The sequence below is a fragment of the Mobula birostris genome, chromosome X (genome assembly GCF_030028105.1).
Source record: "Mobula birostris isolate sMobBir1 chromosome X, sMobBir1.hap1, whole genome shotgun sequence".
NCBI classification, from domain to species: Eukaryota; Metazoa; Chordata; class Chondrichthyes; order Myliobatiformes; family Myliobatidae; genus Mobula; species Mobula birostris.
In genome coordinates, this window is record NC_092402.1 from 57,941,364 (window position 1) to 57,957,441 (window position 16,078).

Here is a 16,078-nt window from a genome sequence, read left to right on the forward strand (position 1 = left end):
AATAACCTTTTATTTTGCAATCTGGATGTTATATCTATTCTTTGTGCTTAGTCATTTAGTAGTACCTGTAATCATACAGTTCCCAGTAATCCTACAGTCACCAGCGATGATTCAGTGGTTCCATTTAATATCAGAGAATGTATACTGTATGCAACCTGAAATTCTTACTCTTTGCAGACATCCACAAAACAGAAGAAAGCCCCAAAGAATGAATGACAGAAAAACAGAACCCCAAAGACCCCCAACCCCTTCCCCCACACAAGCTGCAGTGGAGCATCAACACTCTCCCCATTTGTTCCAACAAGAAGCATCAGCACCCACCTAGCAAGCCCACAAAAAGAAATTATGATCTGCACTCCAACATAAACTACTGTTCAACTGGCAATTTGATGTGCCACAGGCTCTCTCACTAACAAGGGACAGAGAAGTGCCACCCTTTCCACAGGAAGAGGCAGACCAACAAATCGCTGTTTCGATGTTGCAATCTGAAGCAATGCTTATTCGAGCTCAGCAGACTCGAGAATTGGCAGACCCTCCACCCTCACTAGCAGAGGCCTCTGACAGCCTATTGTGATGTTCTGTTCTCCAGACGTTCCAGTTGGCGACACTGGCGAGAAATTGAGTCGTTCGCAGGCCACCTGTGGCCACACCCCAAAGTCCCCTATATTCCAGGCCACTCCTGGAGATATACATATAGAGAATGTGATGGAGCGCGCTCAGTAACTGCACTCCCCACACGCATACATATATGTGTATATATCACGCTCACTCATGTCATTGTGCTGAGTTGGCACACTTCAATGTCTTCCACCCAGTGTATTATAATGGGTTAACTTTATGGTGCTTCCCTGCGATAACACTTTAGAATATTCCATTTCTTTATTAATGGCATGTATAAATGATGTGTCAATATTTGTATACTGTACTTATGGTAGATACTTCGGTTTTGTAATATGATTGTAACTACAAATGTTTGTACATTGTGGGGTGCATCATATTCTGGTTCATGTGCAGTCTTAAGCTAACTTTGTGGATAATTAATGGCATGTCCTGGTGCCTTTATATAAAAAAAAACAGGGTGCATCACTCTTGGTAGGTGAGAGAGGTCAAACTGTCAGGAGTTCACACTGGAATAATATAGAGCTATTTATTGTGCTTTCTAGTAGATGAATATTGGTTTTCTTCTTGCTATTTTTGCTAATTTTGTAAGTTTGATTTGATTTTTTTGGATGCATCAAATAAACAGCCTTGCATGGAAGTGCTAAGTGACTCCAGCCATCTTAATTTTTCCTTGGGTCAAAGCTCATGTGTCATAACTTATGGTGGCAGCAGTGGGATGGTCAGTTGGAAAGGATGAGTTCAACTTGGAGAAGAGAGAGTTTGTGGTCCTAAGTCAGGAAACCCCTGAGGCGAATAATGACACAGATGCGTGGGAAACAGCGGAGAACTCTTGAGGAGGAAGAATTTCAGCCCAGAGCCAAACTCCCCGAACCCTCATTGGAAAAACTGTTCTGAGAGTTTTTGTCAACTTAGCGGAGGAGAGCTGATGCTATCGAAGGAACTCCAAAGCCTGCAGAAGGGTCCCTTATCAAGGTGACAATATTGCAAACTGTCTCCTCAGGTTTGGGAGGATGACCCGGATATGGCCAGAGGAGGAGTGAGTAAAGCCCTCAAAGCCCTGCGCTGTAATAGATGGAGAGAGGTCCAACAACTATCCTGACCTGAAGGAGGCACCTCTTTGACCTCTTGGCAGGAACTTATCCAATGTGTCCATTAAGCTTAAGGAAGTCTAAGCCACTGGCAGAACTGGCTACTGAGTTGGATGACCACAAGTATTTGATGAAAATAGAGGTGCTGGAGAAACTGCCAGTTGACATAATTCTGGGGAGAGATTTGCCTGTGTTAAGTGAGTTACTGAGGAAGGAAAACAGCCAGTCACTTCCATCTGTTAATCCAGGAGTACATGGTGTTGTTTCATATGTTGGCATGACTCATGCTAAAGCCAAAGCAATGGCCAAGTTACAGAATCTGCCTCACTTGAATGCTAGTCTGTGCAAGGGAGGAATCAAAAGGCCTAGAAAGTCATGCTGGCAATGGTGCTGTGGGAAATATGCTGGTTCTCCTGCTTCTGTTGATGTTTGTACACATGAAATATCCATTGATAATGTCTCAGAAGGGAGTGTGGAGGCCTGGAAGAGTGCCGGGAAGATTGGCAGCCATCGAGGTGGGAGAGGTCAATCAGTGGAGCTGTAGAGGGTGTTTGCTGATTTTCCCCCCCTGCCCCCCCACTGCTGTTCCAGCAGAGACCAGGGCTGAAAAAGATCCTGAAGTATTCCAACAGGATCAGACTTGACCAGGGTTCAGTACACCAACATTGTTACAGAGTGCCAGAGCGAATTGTGGGAGCCCTGAAGATGAGATTTGAGCCTTCAAATAGTGAGTGGAGCAGTCCTACCATTATCGTCCACAGGAAGGATGGCATCCTAGGGGTATGCATTGATTTTTGTAATTTGAATTTTTTTTTAATGCTTATTCTATACCCCACATTGATGACCTACTTGAAAGGATTGGATGTGCAAACCACATTGCTGTACTGGTCCTTTGCAAAGGCTACTGGCTGGCCAATTAAAATCCCTCACTGTCTTCCACACACCTCTGCATCTGTTTCAGTTCACCGTGAGGCCCTTTGGTCTTGGTGCATCAGCAACTTTCCAATGGCTAATGGACCAGGTACCCCAAAGCTGTAAAGACTGCAGTGCAGCGTGTCTAGATAACATAGTTGTCTACAGCCAGGTGTGGTCAGCGCACCTGGACCATCTGCACAGGGTCCTTGGGGAATATTCATGCTGTCAATCTCTCATTCAACCTACAAAAATGTGAGTGGGTGGAAAGGGAAATCAAATACCTTAGCTACCAGTTGGAACATGGAGAGGTTCGAGCATAGGTGGACAAAATGGAAGCGATCTGCAGCCATCCTCGACCTCACACCAAGGAGTAAGTGAAGTCCTTCCTGGGTCTGGTAGGGTGGTATCGCGGGTCCAATTCACCACTCTGGCTGCACCACTGACTAATCTTGTAAGTAACTCAGGTACACGGACAAGTGAATGTGAAAATACTTTTTAAGCCCTAAAAACCCATATGTTCTTCACCTGTTCTTCAGAGCCCAGACTTTGACAAACTGTTCCTTGTCCAGGTGGGTGCTTCAGGAGTAGGCATTGGGTCAATGCTGGCACAAGGAGAACCTGGAGAAGAGCGACCTGCCCTTTACCTGAGTTGAAAACCCCTCCCAAGGGAAACCTGGTATTCCACCATTGAAAAGGAGTGTCTGGCCATTAAGTGGGCCCTTGACAGCCTTTGGTACCATCTCCTTGGCAGGGAGTTTGACCTTTACACAGACCAGAGCATTGTCTGTATCCATACCAATAAAGGGCTAGAATGCCAAAGTGACATGGTGGTACCTAGAGCTCCAACCCTTCAAATTCTATGATCATCATAAAGCAGGGAAAGGAAATTTTTCTGCAAACTACCTGCCTCAGATGCCGAGCATCATCGCTGCAGGAAAGGAAGGCCACGCACTGAACACGTGTGTATTCACAGACGTACACTCTGCATTGTCATTCTGCTGTCGTTGCGCAGACTGTGTGCTCTTAAATGTCTTCTGCCCAGTATATTCTTATAATCGGTTGGCTTTATGATGCTTTCCTGACATGTGCTTTGGAATGTTCCATTTCTTTAATAATGGGGCTGTGTAAATGATGTACATACTGTATGTAAGGTAGATATTTCTGTTTATATTGTAAAATAATTGTAACTGTAATGTGGGATATATCATTCTGATTCATGTGTTTTGTAGGGATCTGTGCTGGGACCTCTGCTGTTTATGATGTATATAATGACCTGGATGACAACGTAGATGGATGAGTCAGTAGGTTTGCGAATGATACCAAGATAGGTGGAGTTGTGGATAGGATAGAAGACTAGCAAAGAATACAGCATGATATAGATCAGTTGTAGATATGGGCAGAGAAATGGCAGATGGAGTGTGTGTGGAGAAAAAAATTATGTATTTGAATAAAATACTAAACAGATTAGATAAAACTATATTACTTCCTTCGGTGGTATTACAGGAAAGATATTGATGGAGGAATTCATTCAGTATATACTTTTAACTGTAAATGAACAAAATCAGCACAGACACCTGGTGCAGATAACGGACTGTCTTTAACAATGTTTTTGACAATTGCATCCTCCAAATCTTCATTTTCGCAGTAACATTTAAGATGATTGTCGATACCTTCGAAATGCTTGAAACTGTACTGAGCAACACAGTTCCGAATTGTCTTACTACTTATTTCTCATCAACTATTGGCAAAAAAAAATCAATTTTTTTGAACACAAACACATACAACTGATGCTATTTTAAAAATTTCATTCTATACTCAGTGTAGAACATCATGTAACTGATGCTCCTTAACAACCATTTGACAACAGCCTCCTATCCCATTTAAGCGGCATAATGTCCCAAATGAACAAAGGAAGTCCCAGCTATTTGCTCGACTAGTTTCTGTTCTTTGAGTTATCCCAAATGAGCTGTTGGTTACTTAGGGCAGCTGCTTAGTTAACTGGAAGTGTGTGTGTGTGTCTGTCTGTCATATTGCAGTTTATTGTCTTTTATGCATTGTATTATACTGCTGCCATAAAACTACAAATTTTACAGCATATGCCAGTAATATTAAATCTGAGGATTTGGTGGTATTACAGAAAAGATACCCGCATGGACAGAAGATTGGCTGACAGGCAGAAGGGAAAGAGTGGGAATAAACGGTGCTTTTTCTGGTTGGCTACTGTTGACTGGTGGTGTTCTGCAGGGGTGGTGTTGGGATCACTTCATTTTATTCTATGTCAATAATATGGATGACTGCATTGATGGCTTTGTGGCCAACTAGTTGGACAATACAAAGATAGAGTGGGGGGGAAGTAGTGTTGCGGAAGCAAGTAGTTTGTAGAAGGACTTGGAGTCTTAGAATGGACAAAGTGGCAGATGGAATATAGTGAAGGGAAGTATAAGGTCATGCACTTTGTTAGAAGGAATAAAGGAGTGGACTATTTTTTAAATGGGGAGTGTATTCAGAAATTGAAGGTGCAAATGGACTTGGGAGTCCTTGTGCAGGATTCACTTAAGGTTAACTTGCAAGTTGAGTCAATGGTAAGGGAGGCAAATGCAATGCTGGCACTCATTTTGAGAGGACTAGAATATAAAAGCAAGAATGTACTGCTTAGACTTAAGGCATTGGTCAGACCACGCTTGAAGTATTGTAAGTAGTTTTGGGCCCCATATCTCAGAAAGGATGTGATAGCATTGGAGAGGATCTAGAAGAGGTATATGAGAATGATCCTGGGATTAAACCTGGGGTTAATGTACAAGGAGTGTTTGGGTCTGGGCCTGTATTTACTGGAGTTTAGAAGAATAAGAGAAATCTCTTTGAAACCTATCAAATATTTAAAGGCCTAGTTAGACTGGATTTTTCCAATAGTGAGAGTTTAGGACCAGAGAGCAGAGCCTCAATACAAGGATGTCCTATTAGAGCAGTGATAAGGAGGAGTTTCTTTAGAGTGGTGAATTTATGGAAATCACTATCACAGATGACTGGGAGGCTAAGTCATTGAGGATATTTAAAGGGGAGGTTGATAGAACCTCAAGGAGGTCCTCAAAGGAGCTCAAGGAGACCTCAAAGGAGAAGGAAGGAGAATGGGGTTGAGGGGTAATAAATCAACCATAATCGACAGCCACAAAGCCAGTCACAGTCTATCATGGAGCCTGTTAGTTCCAGGCCACAACCTCAGTTCAGCAGATAGACAAATAAACCTCAAACTGCGAGCTGAAACCACTCGTCCTTCGCCTCCAGTCCTGATACTCTGACCTTTTCAATCTGGTCCAGCGCTTAAATCAGTCAAACCTGCTTGTTCCTCGCTCTTGGGCCCAGATCTGGGCTCAGCTACCTCGATTCTGCCTCCCCTTGGATTTACAGCTTCAAATCTACTCCAAGCCTGCTCCAGCAGTGGCCAAGCATTTTGTTCCTGGGCCCCAGATTTGGTCCATACACACCACGCCACAACTATCCAACGATGCAAACGCTGAGCTGCAGTCGATAAACAGCATCCTGGCATACAAGGCGTCGTTTTCCAGGTGGGAAAAGACAGAGGCTATGGTATCCTCCCTTACCACCATTCAGGGCCCCAAACAGTCCTTCCAGGTGAGGCAACACTTCACCTGTGAGTCGACTGGGGTGATATACTGCGTCCGGTGCTCCCGATGTGGCCTTTTATATATTGGCGAGGCCCGACGCAGACTGGGAGACCGCTTTGCTGAACATCTATGCTCTGTCTGCCAGAGAAAGCAGGATCTCCCAGTGGCCACACATTTTAATTCCACATCCCATTCCCATTCTGACATGTCCATCCACGGCCTCCTCTACTGTAAAGATGAAGCCACACTCAGGTTGGAGGAACAACACCTTATATTCTGTCTGGGTAGCCTCCAACCTGATGGCATGAACATCGACTTCTCTAACTTCTGCTAATGCCCCACCTCCCCCTCGTACCTCATCTGCTACTCATTTTTATGCACACATTCTTTCTCTCACTCTCCTTTTTCTCCCTCTGTCCCTCTGAATATACCTCTTGCCCATCCTCTGGGTCCCCCCCCCCCCGTCTTTCTTTCCGGATCCTCTCGTATCCCCTTTTGCCTATCACCTGTCCAGCTCTTGGCTCCATCCCTCCCCCTCCTGTCTTCTCCTATCATTTTGGATCTCCCCCTCCCCCTCCAACTTTCAAATCCCTTACTCACTCTTCCTTCAGTTAGTCCTGACGAAGGGTCTCGGCCTGAAACGTCGACTGCACCTCTTCCTACAGATGCTGCCTGGCCTGCTGCGTTCACCAGCAACTTTTATGTGATTAAAGGAGTAAATATTTTTGCTCTATGCTAAATGACAGATTCTGGAGTTTAAACTGGAAAAGCAGAATAGCACTAAAGAATAGGCCCCATTTCTATATTTCTGTTCTTGGAAATTAGTTAATATGGGATTGGACAAGAAAATTAACCAAATTACTGTTTAAACTTAAAATGAACATGAAACATTATTCTATTGTTGCTGTAGAAACGGGTCAGTTGTTCACTTTGGAGTACTTCTGCCTGCAATGTAATGCCAAGACTATAAAATATAACCTTGCAGATAAAGGAAAACTAATTAAAATTATAACGTTCACTAGAAGTGCACAACTATTTTCTAAGGAATATAGTCAGATTTAATCAGGTTTCTTTGAAACCCCACATAAAAACAGCCATTTGGAAAAATATTTGTCGTACAGTCCTTTGAATTGCTAAATTATTAAGCCTGTTTAAAATTAGATGAGGGCTTCTTATTAGCTGCAGCTTGATGTAGAAGCAATTTGGCAAGTCAGTTAACTAAGTGTGGTCAGTCCATTTAAAGCACACATTTTATGGAGCTTGTTCCCCTGCAAAGGCATGTTAAGTGATGAGTGTGCTAGGACTGTGTATGAATATTTAGTGTGAGTTAATTCTTTTCCCCAATGCCATGTGTCTAGTTTTTGTAATGTAAACTAATTAACTGTGTTTCTGGGATGCAGGTTGTAGTCCTCTGCATTAATGAGGAGCCACAGTACACAAAATGTAGTGACTAGCTAACAAATGGCAGAAATTGGTCAGATTTAAATGCTAAATGAGGGCTGGAATGCAATGTTTGTCTTCAGTCAATGCAATTGCCTGGAGCACTTTCTCTTGTTTTCTATTTTGTGTTTTAAAAATAAGCCTAGGTGGCCTCAGCTTTATAATGCTGTTATAAATTTTCTCATCATACTTATTAATATTTGAGTCAGGACAATGTTGTCTGGATAGAAAATATTGCAAAATGCTGGAATCCTCAGACTCGTATGTAGAAGCTAATTTGTTGTACTTGTGTCACTGCTTGTTTGTCTGTTGAATCTGTCTATTTGACCTTGAGGTGACATAAGGAACAGGACCAGGCCTCTAGCAGTCTATCCTACTCATTCACAAGATCATGGCTGATCCTGTCTTGGCCTTCTATGCCACTTTGCACTCTCCTCATATTCCCTGACTGTCTTGTAGTCTGATTCTCTCCACAGATATCTGGAGTAGAGAATTCTAGAAATTCATGACCCCCTGTGAGAAGGGTTTCCTCTTTTTTAATCTAAAATGTTCAGCCCCTTTATTCTAATGTGATAGCCTGGCTGGGAGAACATTATTTTTGCATTTGCCCTGTCAATCCCTTCAGGATCTTGTGTAGTTCAATTAAATTGCCTCTCATTCTCCATGAGTATAGGCCCATCCATCTCAATCTTCATGAATCAACCCAATGAGCCTTCTCTGCATGACCTTCATTCCTTTAAATATAGAGACCAAAAATGTACTCAGTACACCAGTAATGGTCTAACCAGCTCCCTATGACATTGCATCTCTATTTCTATACTCCATACTCCTTAAAATAAAAGTCAATATTCTATCTGCCTTCCTAACTGCTTTCTGTATCCACACGCTAACTTATTTCATTGGATCCCTTTTTATTGCAACTTTTTATGATCTTAGTCAATTTAAATAATTTGCAACTTTCTGCATGTTTGTGCCTCCAATTGCTGTTGACAGTCAACAATGCCACACCTTAAAGACGTGTGCTTAGTCCACTGCTCTACTGTCTGTACTTCCACAATTATGTGGCTAGGCACAGCTTAAACGCCATCTATAAATTTGCCTATGACACAACTATTGTTGGCAGAATTTCAGATGGTGACAAAGACGCATACAGGAGTGAGATAGAGCAGCTAGTTGAGTGGTGTCACAACAGCCGTGCACTCAATGTCAGAAAGACCAAGGAATTGATTGTGGACTTCAGGAAGGGGAAATTGAGGGAACATGCACCAGTCCTCATTGAGGCATTAGTAGTGGAAAGAGTGAGCAGTTTCAAGTTCCTGGATGTCACATCTCTGAAGTTCTAGTCTGGGCCCTACGCATTGATACAATTAAAAAAAGGTACGCCAGCAGCTATATTTCATTAGGAGTTTGAGGGGCTTTGGTATGTCACCAAAGATTCTTGCAAATTTCTAAAGGCGTACTGTGGAGGGCATTCTAACTGGTTGCATCACCATCTGGTATGGAGGGGCCAGTGCACAAGACCGGAAAAATCTGCAGAAAGTTGCAAACTTGGCCAACCCCATCGTGGGTGCTAGTCTCGCAAGCATACAGGATACTTTCAAAAGGCAGCATCCATTATGAAGGACCTCCGTCACACAAGACATACCCTCTTCTCATTGCTACCATCAAGGAGGTACAGGAGCCTGAAGCCCCACACTCAACATTTTACGAACAGTTTCTTCACTCTGCTATCAGATTTCTACACAGACAATGGACCCATGAGCATTACCTCCCTTTTTTTATTTTTCTTTCTTTTTTTGCACTACTTAATTTAAATGTGTATATAATTTTTATTGTAATTTAGTTTTTTATTGCACTGTGTTTCTGCCACAAAACAGTAAATTTCACAAAATATGTCAGTGATATTAATCCTGATTCTGATTCTATTTGGGGGCCTATAGTACAATACCAATACTACAAAAGCTCCACCCCTCTCAAATTCAAGATGTTGACTTTTATTCTTTTTAAATGATATGTAGCCCACCTTTCCATTGTTTAGATTTTATTTTACCATGTTAATAGTGTTATGTGGTGGGCTTTCCCACTTTGTTCCAATTAGTTTGATATAAATGGAATTGCAGAGTGGTTTTATTGAATATCTGTAAAATACTGGTTGGGTGTCAAATTGAATATCATGAAATTCTTGTCACTTAATTTTAGAATGGATTGAAGTTCCTAGGGAAAGAGTTGTACAGACAACATTGAAACAAACTCTTCGGCCCATCTGGTTCATGCCGATCAATATTGCCCATGTTTCACCGTATCGCACTAAATCTTTCCATGTACCTGTCCAAGTATCTTTTAATAGTCGTTAATGTATCTGCAATAAGAGACAGTACATAAGAGATTTTTCAGAATGGTTGCAGGGACAAATGAGAAAAGCTGTTCCCATGGTTCAAGACCAGGCACATAGGTGTAAAGTAACAGGAGGAGGTAGCATTTTTATGCAGAGGCTGTGGTGTTCTGCAGTTTGCTGAACATAGGCTGTGGGCAAGGGGGAGCTGAGTCAATGATTGCCTTCAAGCAAGAATTGGGTAGACCCTTGAGAGAGTAATTTAAAGCTTTGGGGAAGGACTGGAAGAATGTAACTAGATAGATTTCCATGCAAATGACCAAATAACAGCCTCCTGTGACATAACAATCGTATGACTCTACTATATTTCTACCATTATCAGAGAAATTTTGTCATCGTTAGCAGTCGCATCAATGAGCCTAATGTCTGGGTAAGTTTCTGTTCAAAAGTCCAGAATAAAACACCATTGTTACATTTATTGGATGAACTCCAATTGATCCCCGAGGAGAAATGAGAGAAAGTAATAAGGTTAGGCTTTGTAGGCATGATTCCAAGTGGTGGCTCCACTTGCGAAAATCCTAGAGATGTTCAACCCATCAGGTAGCATCTGTGGAAAGAAATATATCCATGCTGTGGGCAAGGGAGGGAGGGAAGCTGCACAAGTAATTGGTTAGTGGTCTTAATCATGAACTCCGTATCACAAAAGCGGAAAATACTGGAAACGTTCACTAGGTTAGGCAACATTTGTGGAGAGAGAAACGGTCAATGTTTTGGGTCCAAGACTCTTCATCAGAACACTATTTTCAATCTCTTTCCATGGATGCTGCCTGACATGAGTGTTCTCAGCATTTTCTGCTTCAGACCATCGCCTTTGCCTCCACCTTCCTATAGATGTGTGGTGGGGAGGATATTGACTGGTTGCATCATGGCCTGGCACAGAAATACTAATGCCTTTAAACAGAATTGCCTACAAAAAGTAGTGGATAGGGCCCAGTCCATCACGGGTGAAACCTTCCCCACCATTGAGCAGATTTACATGGAGAGCTGCCTCAGGAAGGCAGCATCCATCATCAAGGACCCCTTCCCTCCAGGTCATGTTGTCTTCTCCTTCCTGATGGCAGTAGTGAGGTACAGAAGCCTCAGGATCCACACCACCAAATTCAGGAACAATTATTACCCCATCAACAATTAGGCACCTGACCCAGAGGCGATAACCTTACTTACCCCTTCACAGAACTGTTCCTACAACCTGTGGACTTACTTTCAAGGACTCTTCTTCTCATATTCTTTATTAATTACTTATTTATTTTATTTATTTTTTTCCTTTTTGTTTTTGCAGCTTACTGTCTTTTACAGATTGGTTGTTTGTCCGTCCTATTGGCTGTGGTCTTTCTTTGATTCTATTGTGTTTCTTGTATTTACTATGAATGCCCATGAGAAAATGAATATTTTCTGGGAAGGCAAGAAGCAAGTCGGTGTCCTGTCCCAAGCCAATGAATCTGGTATTGAGGCCCTAGTTACCTACATGTTAGCCAGACCAAATTATTTGCATGTCTGATACTACACGTTTGTAGATTCTTGTAACATACTATTCTGAACCCTGTCATGGGAAGATATTAAAGGAAGAATGTTGAAGAAATGCAAATATGCACTGACTCCTGTGAATCTCTGGCCTACAGCTACTCAAACTGGAGAAGAATAATTTGGAGTGGTATTGGGAGCATGAAAGCCATTTGTCATGAGCAGAAGCCCTGCAAAAGAAGCAAGAGACCCTCTGTTGGTCTGGATGTGTACCAGAAGCCCTGTCCACACACTCCTGTTCACATCAACAGAGCCGAGATGGAGAATTTCAAGTTCTTCGGAGTGAACATCTTTATTAACCTGTCCTGGTCCAATTGTTTTGATACCATGGCCAAAAAAGTACACCAGAGTCTCTACTTCCTTAGAGGTTCAATAAATTTGGTATGGCCCCTTTGGTCCTCACCAGTTTTACAGATGCACCATAGAAAGCATCCTTTTTGGTTACTCATAACTTGGTATGACAACTGTTCTGCTCATGACCACAAGAAACTGCAGGGACTTGTAGAAAAAGTTCATCATATCATGGAAATTAATCTCCCCTCCATTGACTGAAACAGCATATCACCAGGCTCAATAACAGCTTCTGCCCCACTGTTATTAGACTATTGAATGGTTCCTTAGTACAATAAGATGGAACATTGACTTCACGATCTACTTTGTCATGATCTTGCACTTTGTTATTTTCCTGCACTGTAATTGTTACATTTTAGTCGATATTCTGTTGAGGCTGTATTGTAATGAATTGATCTGTGTGCAAGACAACATTTTTAATGTACCTAGATATATGAGATAATAAATTAACCTCTTTAATATTTCAAACTGAAGGCTATTACATCCACTAGACTTTACTGGTGGCATCTGTTAGTACTGTTGAGAATTAATGGGCATTTTTCAAAAGCTCTTGCATTTTTAAAAAATTCATTAAGAAGTTGCACAGGTGAAACAAATAATTGTACTTTTGTAATTGTCTCATTTTCAGGTGGATTAGATCCTGATTGGTTTTTAATCTATTTTCAGCTATGTTTAATCAAACTGTACTTAGATATACTTTCAAAACCAAAAAATTTTGAAAATTGCATCTAGCCTGCTAGTAAATAGTTTGTAGAATATATTGCATTGTATAATCCAGAAACACTTCTGATCAGAAGTTTGAGGAAAGAAAATGTGTCCAGATAACAGCCTGCATTTAAAGTAGGAATATTGGTTTGGAAATTTAAATATGAGATGAATATCAATTAAATTTAGCTCAAATGGTTGTGAAAATATCTCGTCTATTAAATGGTTCACACAGTCAAGGTTCTCATTTAAATTGCAAGTACCCGATTGTATTTGAGTTCTACTGCTATGCAAAATACAGGGTTATATTTTAATATCCTAATTTTGTTCTAAATTTAGTGATGTCCTTGCATTGCCAATCTTCAAACAGGAAGAGTCCACCTTGCCTCCAGAGGATGAGGATAAGCTACTCCCATTTCAATATGTCCTTTGTGCAGCTACTTCACCAGCTGTAAAGCTCCATGATGAAACACTTACATACCTCAACCAAGGTAAGGCTGTGGACTGCAAAATTCAATTTTCAAATTAAACCATTGCTACTAAATATTTTTTGTGGGGGGGGGGAATAGGGGGTTGTCTCTTAGAGCAGAGATGACGAGTGAACTGAGATGCTTCAAATACAGCTCATTTCCAGATTCTTGATTTGATTTTGATTTTATTTTTTGCTCTTTCAAAGTGTACTTCCATATATAAATTAAAATAATTTGGTACATTATTCTGATTTGTTCTGTTTCCAGGGCAATCTTATGAAATTCGAATGCTTGACAACCGGAAAATTGGGGAGTTGCCTGAAATCAATGGCAAATATGTGAAGGTGAGCAAAATAGAATGTTGGTCGTGGTGCTGCATTTATTACAAGGTCCACATGAAAAGCCTCTTTTAATACAAAAAGCAATGATCAAGATGTAGTTCAGAACTTGTTTCCTGAACACGTTTCCTGAACACATTTGCCTCTTTGCTATAATAGTAAACAGAATAGTGGAGCTTAGCAAGGTCTTGTATATAGAGAAGGTGGATACACTGCACTGGCGTTGCTCTTTGCGAAAGGCAATCGACTTCCTTGAAGTTCCCACCCAAAGCCCTTCTGTTTGTGGTAGGCAAACCTTGTAACAGTTTGATATGGCTTTGCATGCTTTAAGGTTGATTTAGGATATATTGTGTAACTTTGAGGGTGCAAGGGAGAGGTTATTACCTAAAATAAAATAGTACTGCATTCCAGAGTTTATATTTATCTGGCCCATGTTTCGATTGTTTCACTTTTAACTAATTTCATGCATTTGTAAGATTGAAGAGCACAGCATGTAAGTGTCTAAGCACATCATTGGATGATAGTGTAGTATTCCTGGAGATCTTTGCAGATCTCATTAATCCTAGCTGAAAGTGTTTGACTGAAATGAGCTACATCTGTTATTCTTGATTTATTAAAGGGGTACTGTGTAAGCATTCCAGCTGCCATTTCCTTGTGATTTTAAGAGCAGGAGAGTTTCTTTTCGGAATCAGATTTAATATCACCACCATATGTTGTGAAATTTGTTGTCTTTGCAGTAGCACTTCATTGCAATACATAACAGGAAAAATATATATTTATATATAAGTTAGTAATAGTGCAAAATAGCAATAAAAAAAACGTAGTGAGGTAGTGTTCATGGGTGGGGAAGTTCATTCAGAAATCAAATGGCAGAGGGTAAGAAGCTGTTCCTGAATCATTGTGCCTTCAGGCTCCTGTACCTCCTTCCAGATGGTAGCAATGAGAACAGGGCATGTTCTGCATGGTGTGGGGGGGGGGGGGGGTCCTTAATGATGGATGCCAGCTTTTTGAGGCACTGCTCCTTGAAGATGTCCTGGATACTGGGGAGGCAAATACCCATGACTAAGTTTACAACTCTCTGCAGCTTATTTTGATCCTGTGCAGTAGCCATGCCCCCCCCCCCACACACTACTAGATGGTGATGCAGCCAGTTAGGATGCTCTCCGTGATGCATCTGTGGAAATTTGTGAGTGTCCTTGGTGACATAGCAAATCTCCTCAAACTTCTAATGAAATAGTGCCCTGGTTTAAGATATTTTGATCTCAAACAAATGGAGATTTAAAAGGAGTTGTTAAAACAGTAAAATTGTGGATGAGTTTAAAAGTGAGATTATTTAACGTGTTATTTTTTTCTCACTGGATTGTGGAAAATACATTTTGTTTTTTTTTTGTAAAACATTTGTCTGCCAGTGATCTTATCACTTCAAACAAATAGAAGAATCTTTGTTTATTATTTGAGATGTTGTGACCGAAACCCCTCATTTATTTGTTGACAGCAATTGTATCAGTGCAGATGGTGGTTGGGGGGGGGGGGGTGAATTGCAGACAAGATAATAGATAAACAATTGCTTTGTTTTACCTTTCTAGAGTATTGTCCGAGTGGTATTTCATGACCGCCGTTTACAGTATACGGAACACCAGCAATTGGAAGGATGGAGGTGGAACCGACCAGGAGATAGGATCCTGGATTTGGGTATGTTATTTGAATGCAGCATGTATATACAGGGCTTTCTAATGTGCTTCAAACCAATGTGGAGCTCGTAGATTTCATCAATTTTGTCTCCAACTTCCACACCGCCCTCAAATTTACCTGGTCCATTTCCAACACCTCCCTCCCCTTTCTCAATCTGTGTCTATCTTTGGGGACATTGATGTCTATTATAAACCCAATGACTCTAACTGCTACCTGGACTTTAGCTCTTCCCACCCTGTTACTTGTAAAAATACCATCCCCTTCTTTCAATTCCTTCTTCTCTGCCACATCTACTCTCAGGATTAGGGTTTTCTTTCCAAAACTCCTTCAGAGAAAGGGGCTTCCCTTCCTCCACTATCAATGCTGCCCTTAACTGCATCGCTTCCATTCTGTGCACGTCTGCCCTCATCACATCCACCTGCCACCCCGCTAGGGATGGGGATCCTTTTGTCCTCACCACCCCACCAGCTTCCACATCCAGCACACAATTCTCCGTCACTTCTGCCATCTCGAATGGGATCCCACCACCAAGCACATCTTTCCTCCCCCACCCCCACGTCCTGCTTTCCGCAGGGATCGCTCCTTACATGTCAACTCATCCCTCCCCACTGATCTCCCTCCTGGCACTTATCCTTGCAAGTGGAACAAGTACTACACCTGCCACTACACCTCCTCCCTCACTACCACTCAGGGCCCTAAACAGTCCTTCCAGGTGGGCAACGCTTCACCTGTGAACCTGGGGTCATCTATTGTATCCGGTGCTCTCAGAGTGGCCTCTTGTCAATCGGTGAGAGCTGACGTAGATTGGGAGACTGCTTCGCTGAGCACCTATGTTCTGTCAGCCAGAAAAAGCAGGATCTCCCAGTGGCGACCCATTTTAATTTCACTTTCCACTCCTGTTCCAACATGTCAGTCCGTAGCC

General features: G+C 41.8%; 1 protein-coding gene across 3 annotated transcripts in view; it reads left to right on the forward strand.

Annotated features, from left to right (window-relative positions):
- The window catches only part of tfcp2 (transcription factor CP2), a 133,072-nt gene that overhangs the window by 17,627 nt on the left and 99,367 nt on the right, over positions 1 to 16,078 (forward strand). For all 3 annotated transcript variants that reach the window (XM_072249631.1, XM_072249630.1, XM_072249632.1), the window contains 3 exons: positions 12,996 to 13,147; positions 13,394 to 13,470; positions 15,051 to 15,156. In XM_072249631.1, the coding sequence (XP_072105732.1) occupies positions 12,996 to 13,147; positions 13,394 to 13,470; positions 15,051 to 15,156 (335 nt within the window). The remainder of the gene's footprint in view (positions 1 to 12,995; positions 13,148 to 13,393; positions 13,471 to 15,050; positions 15,157 to 16,078) is intronic.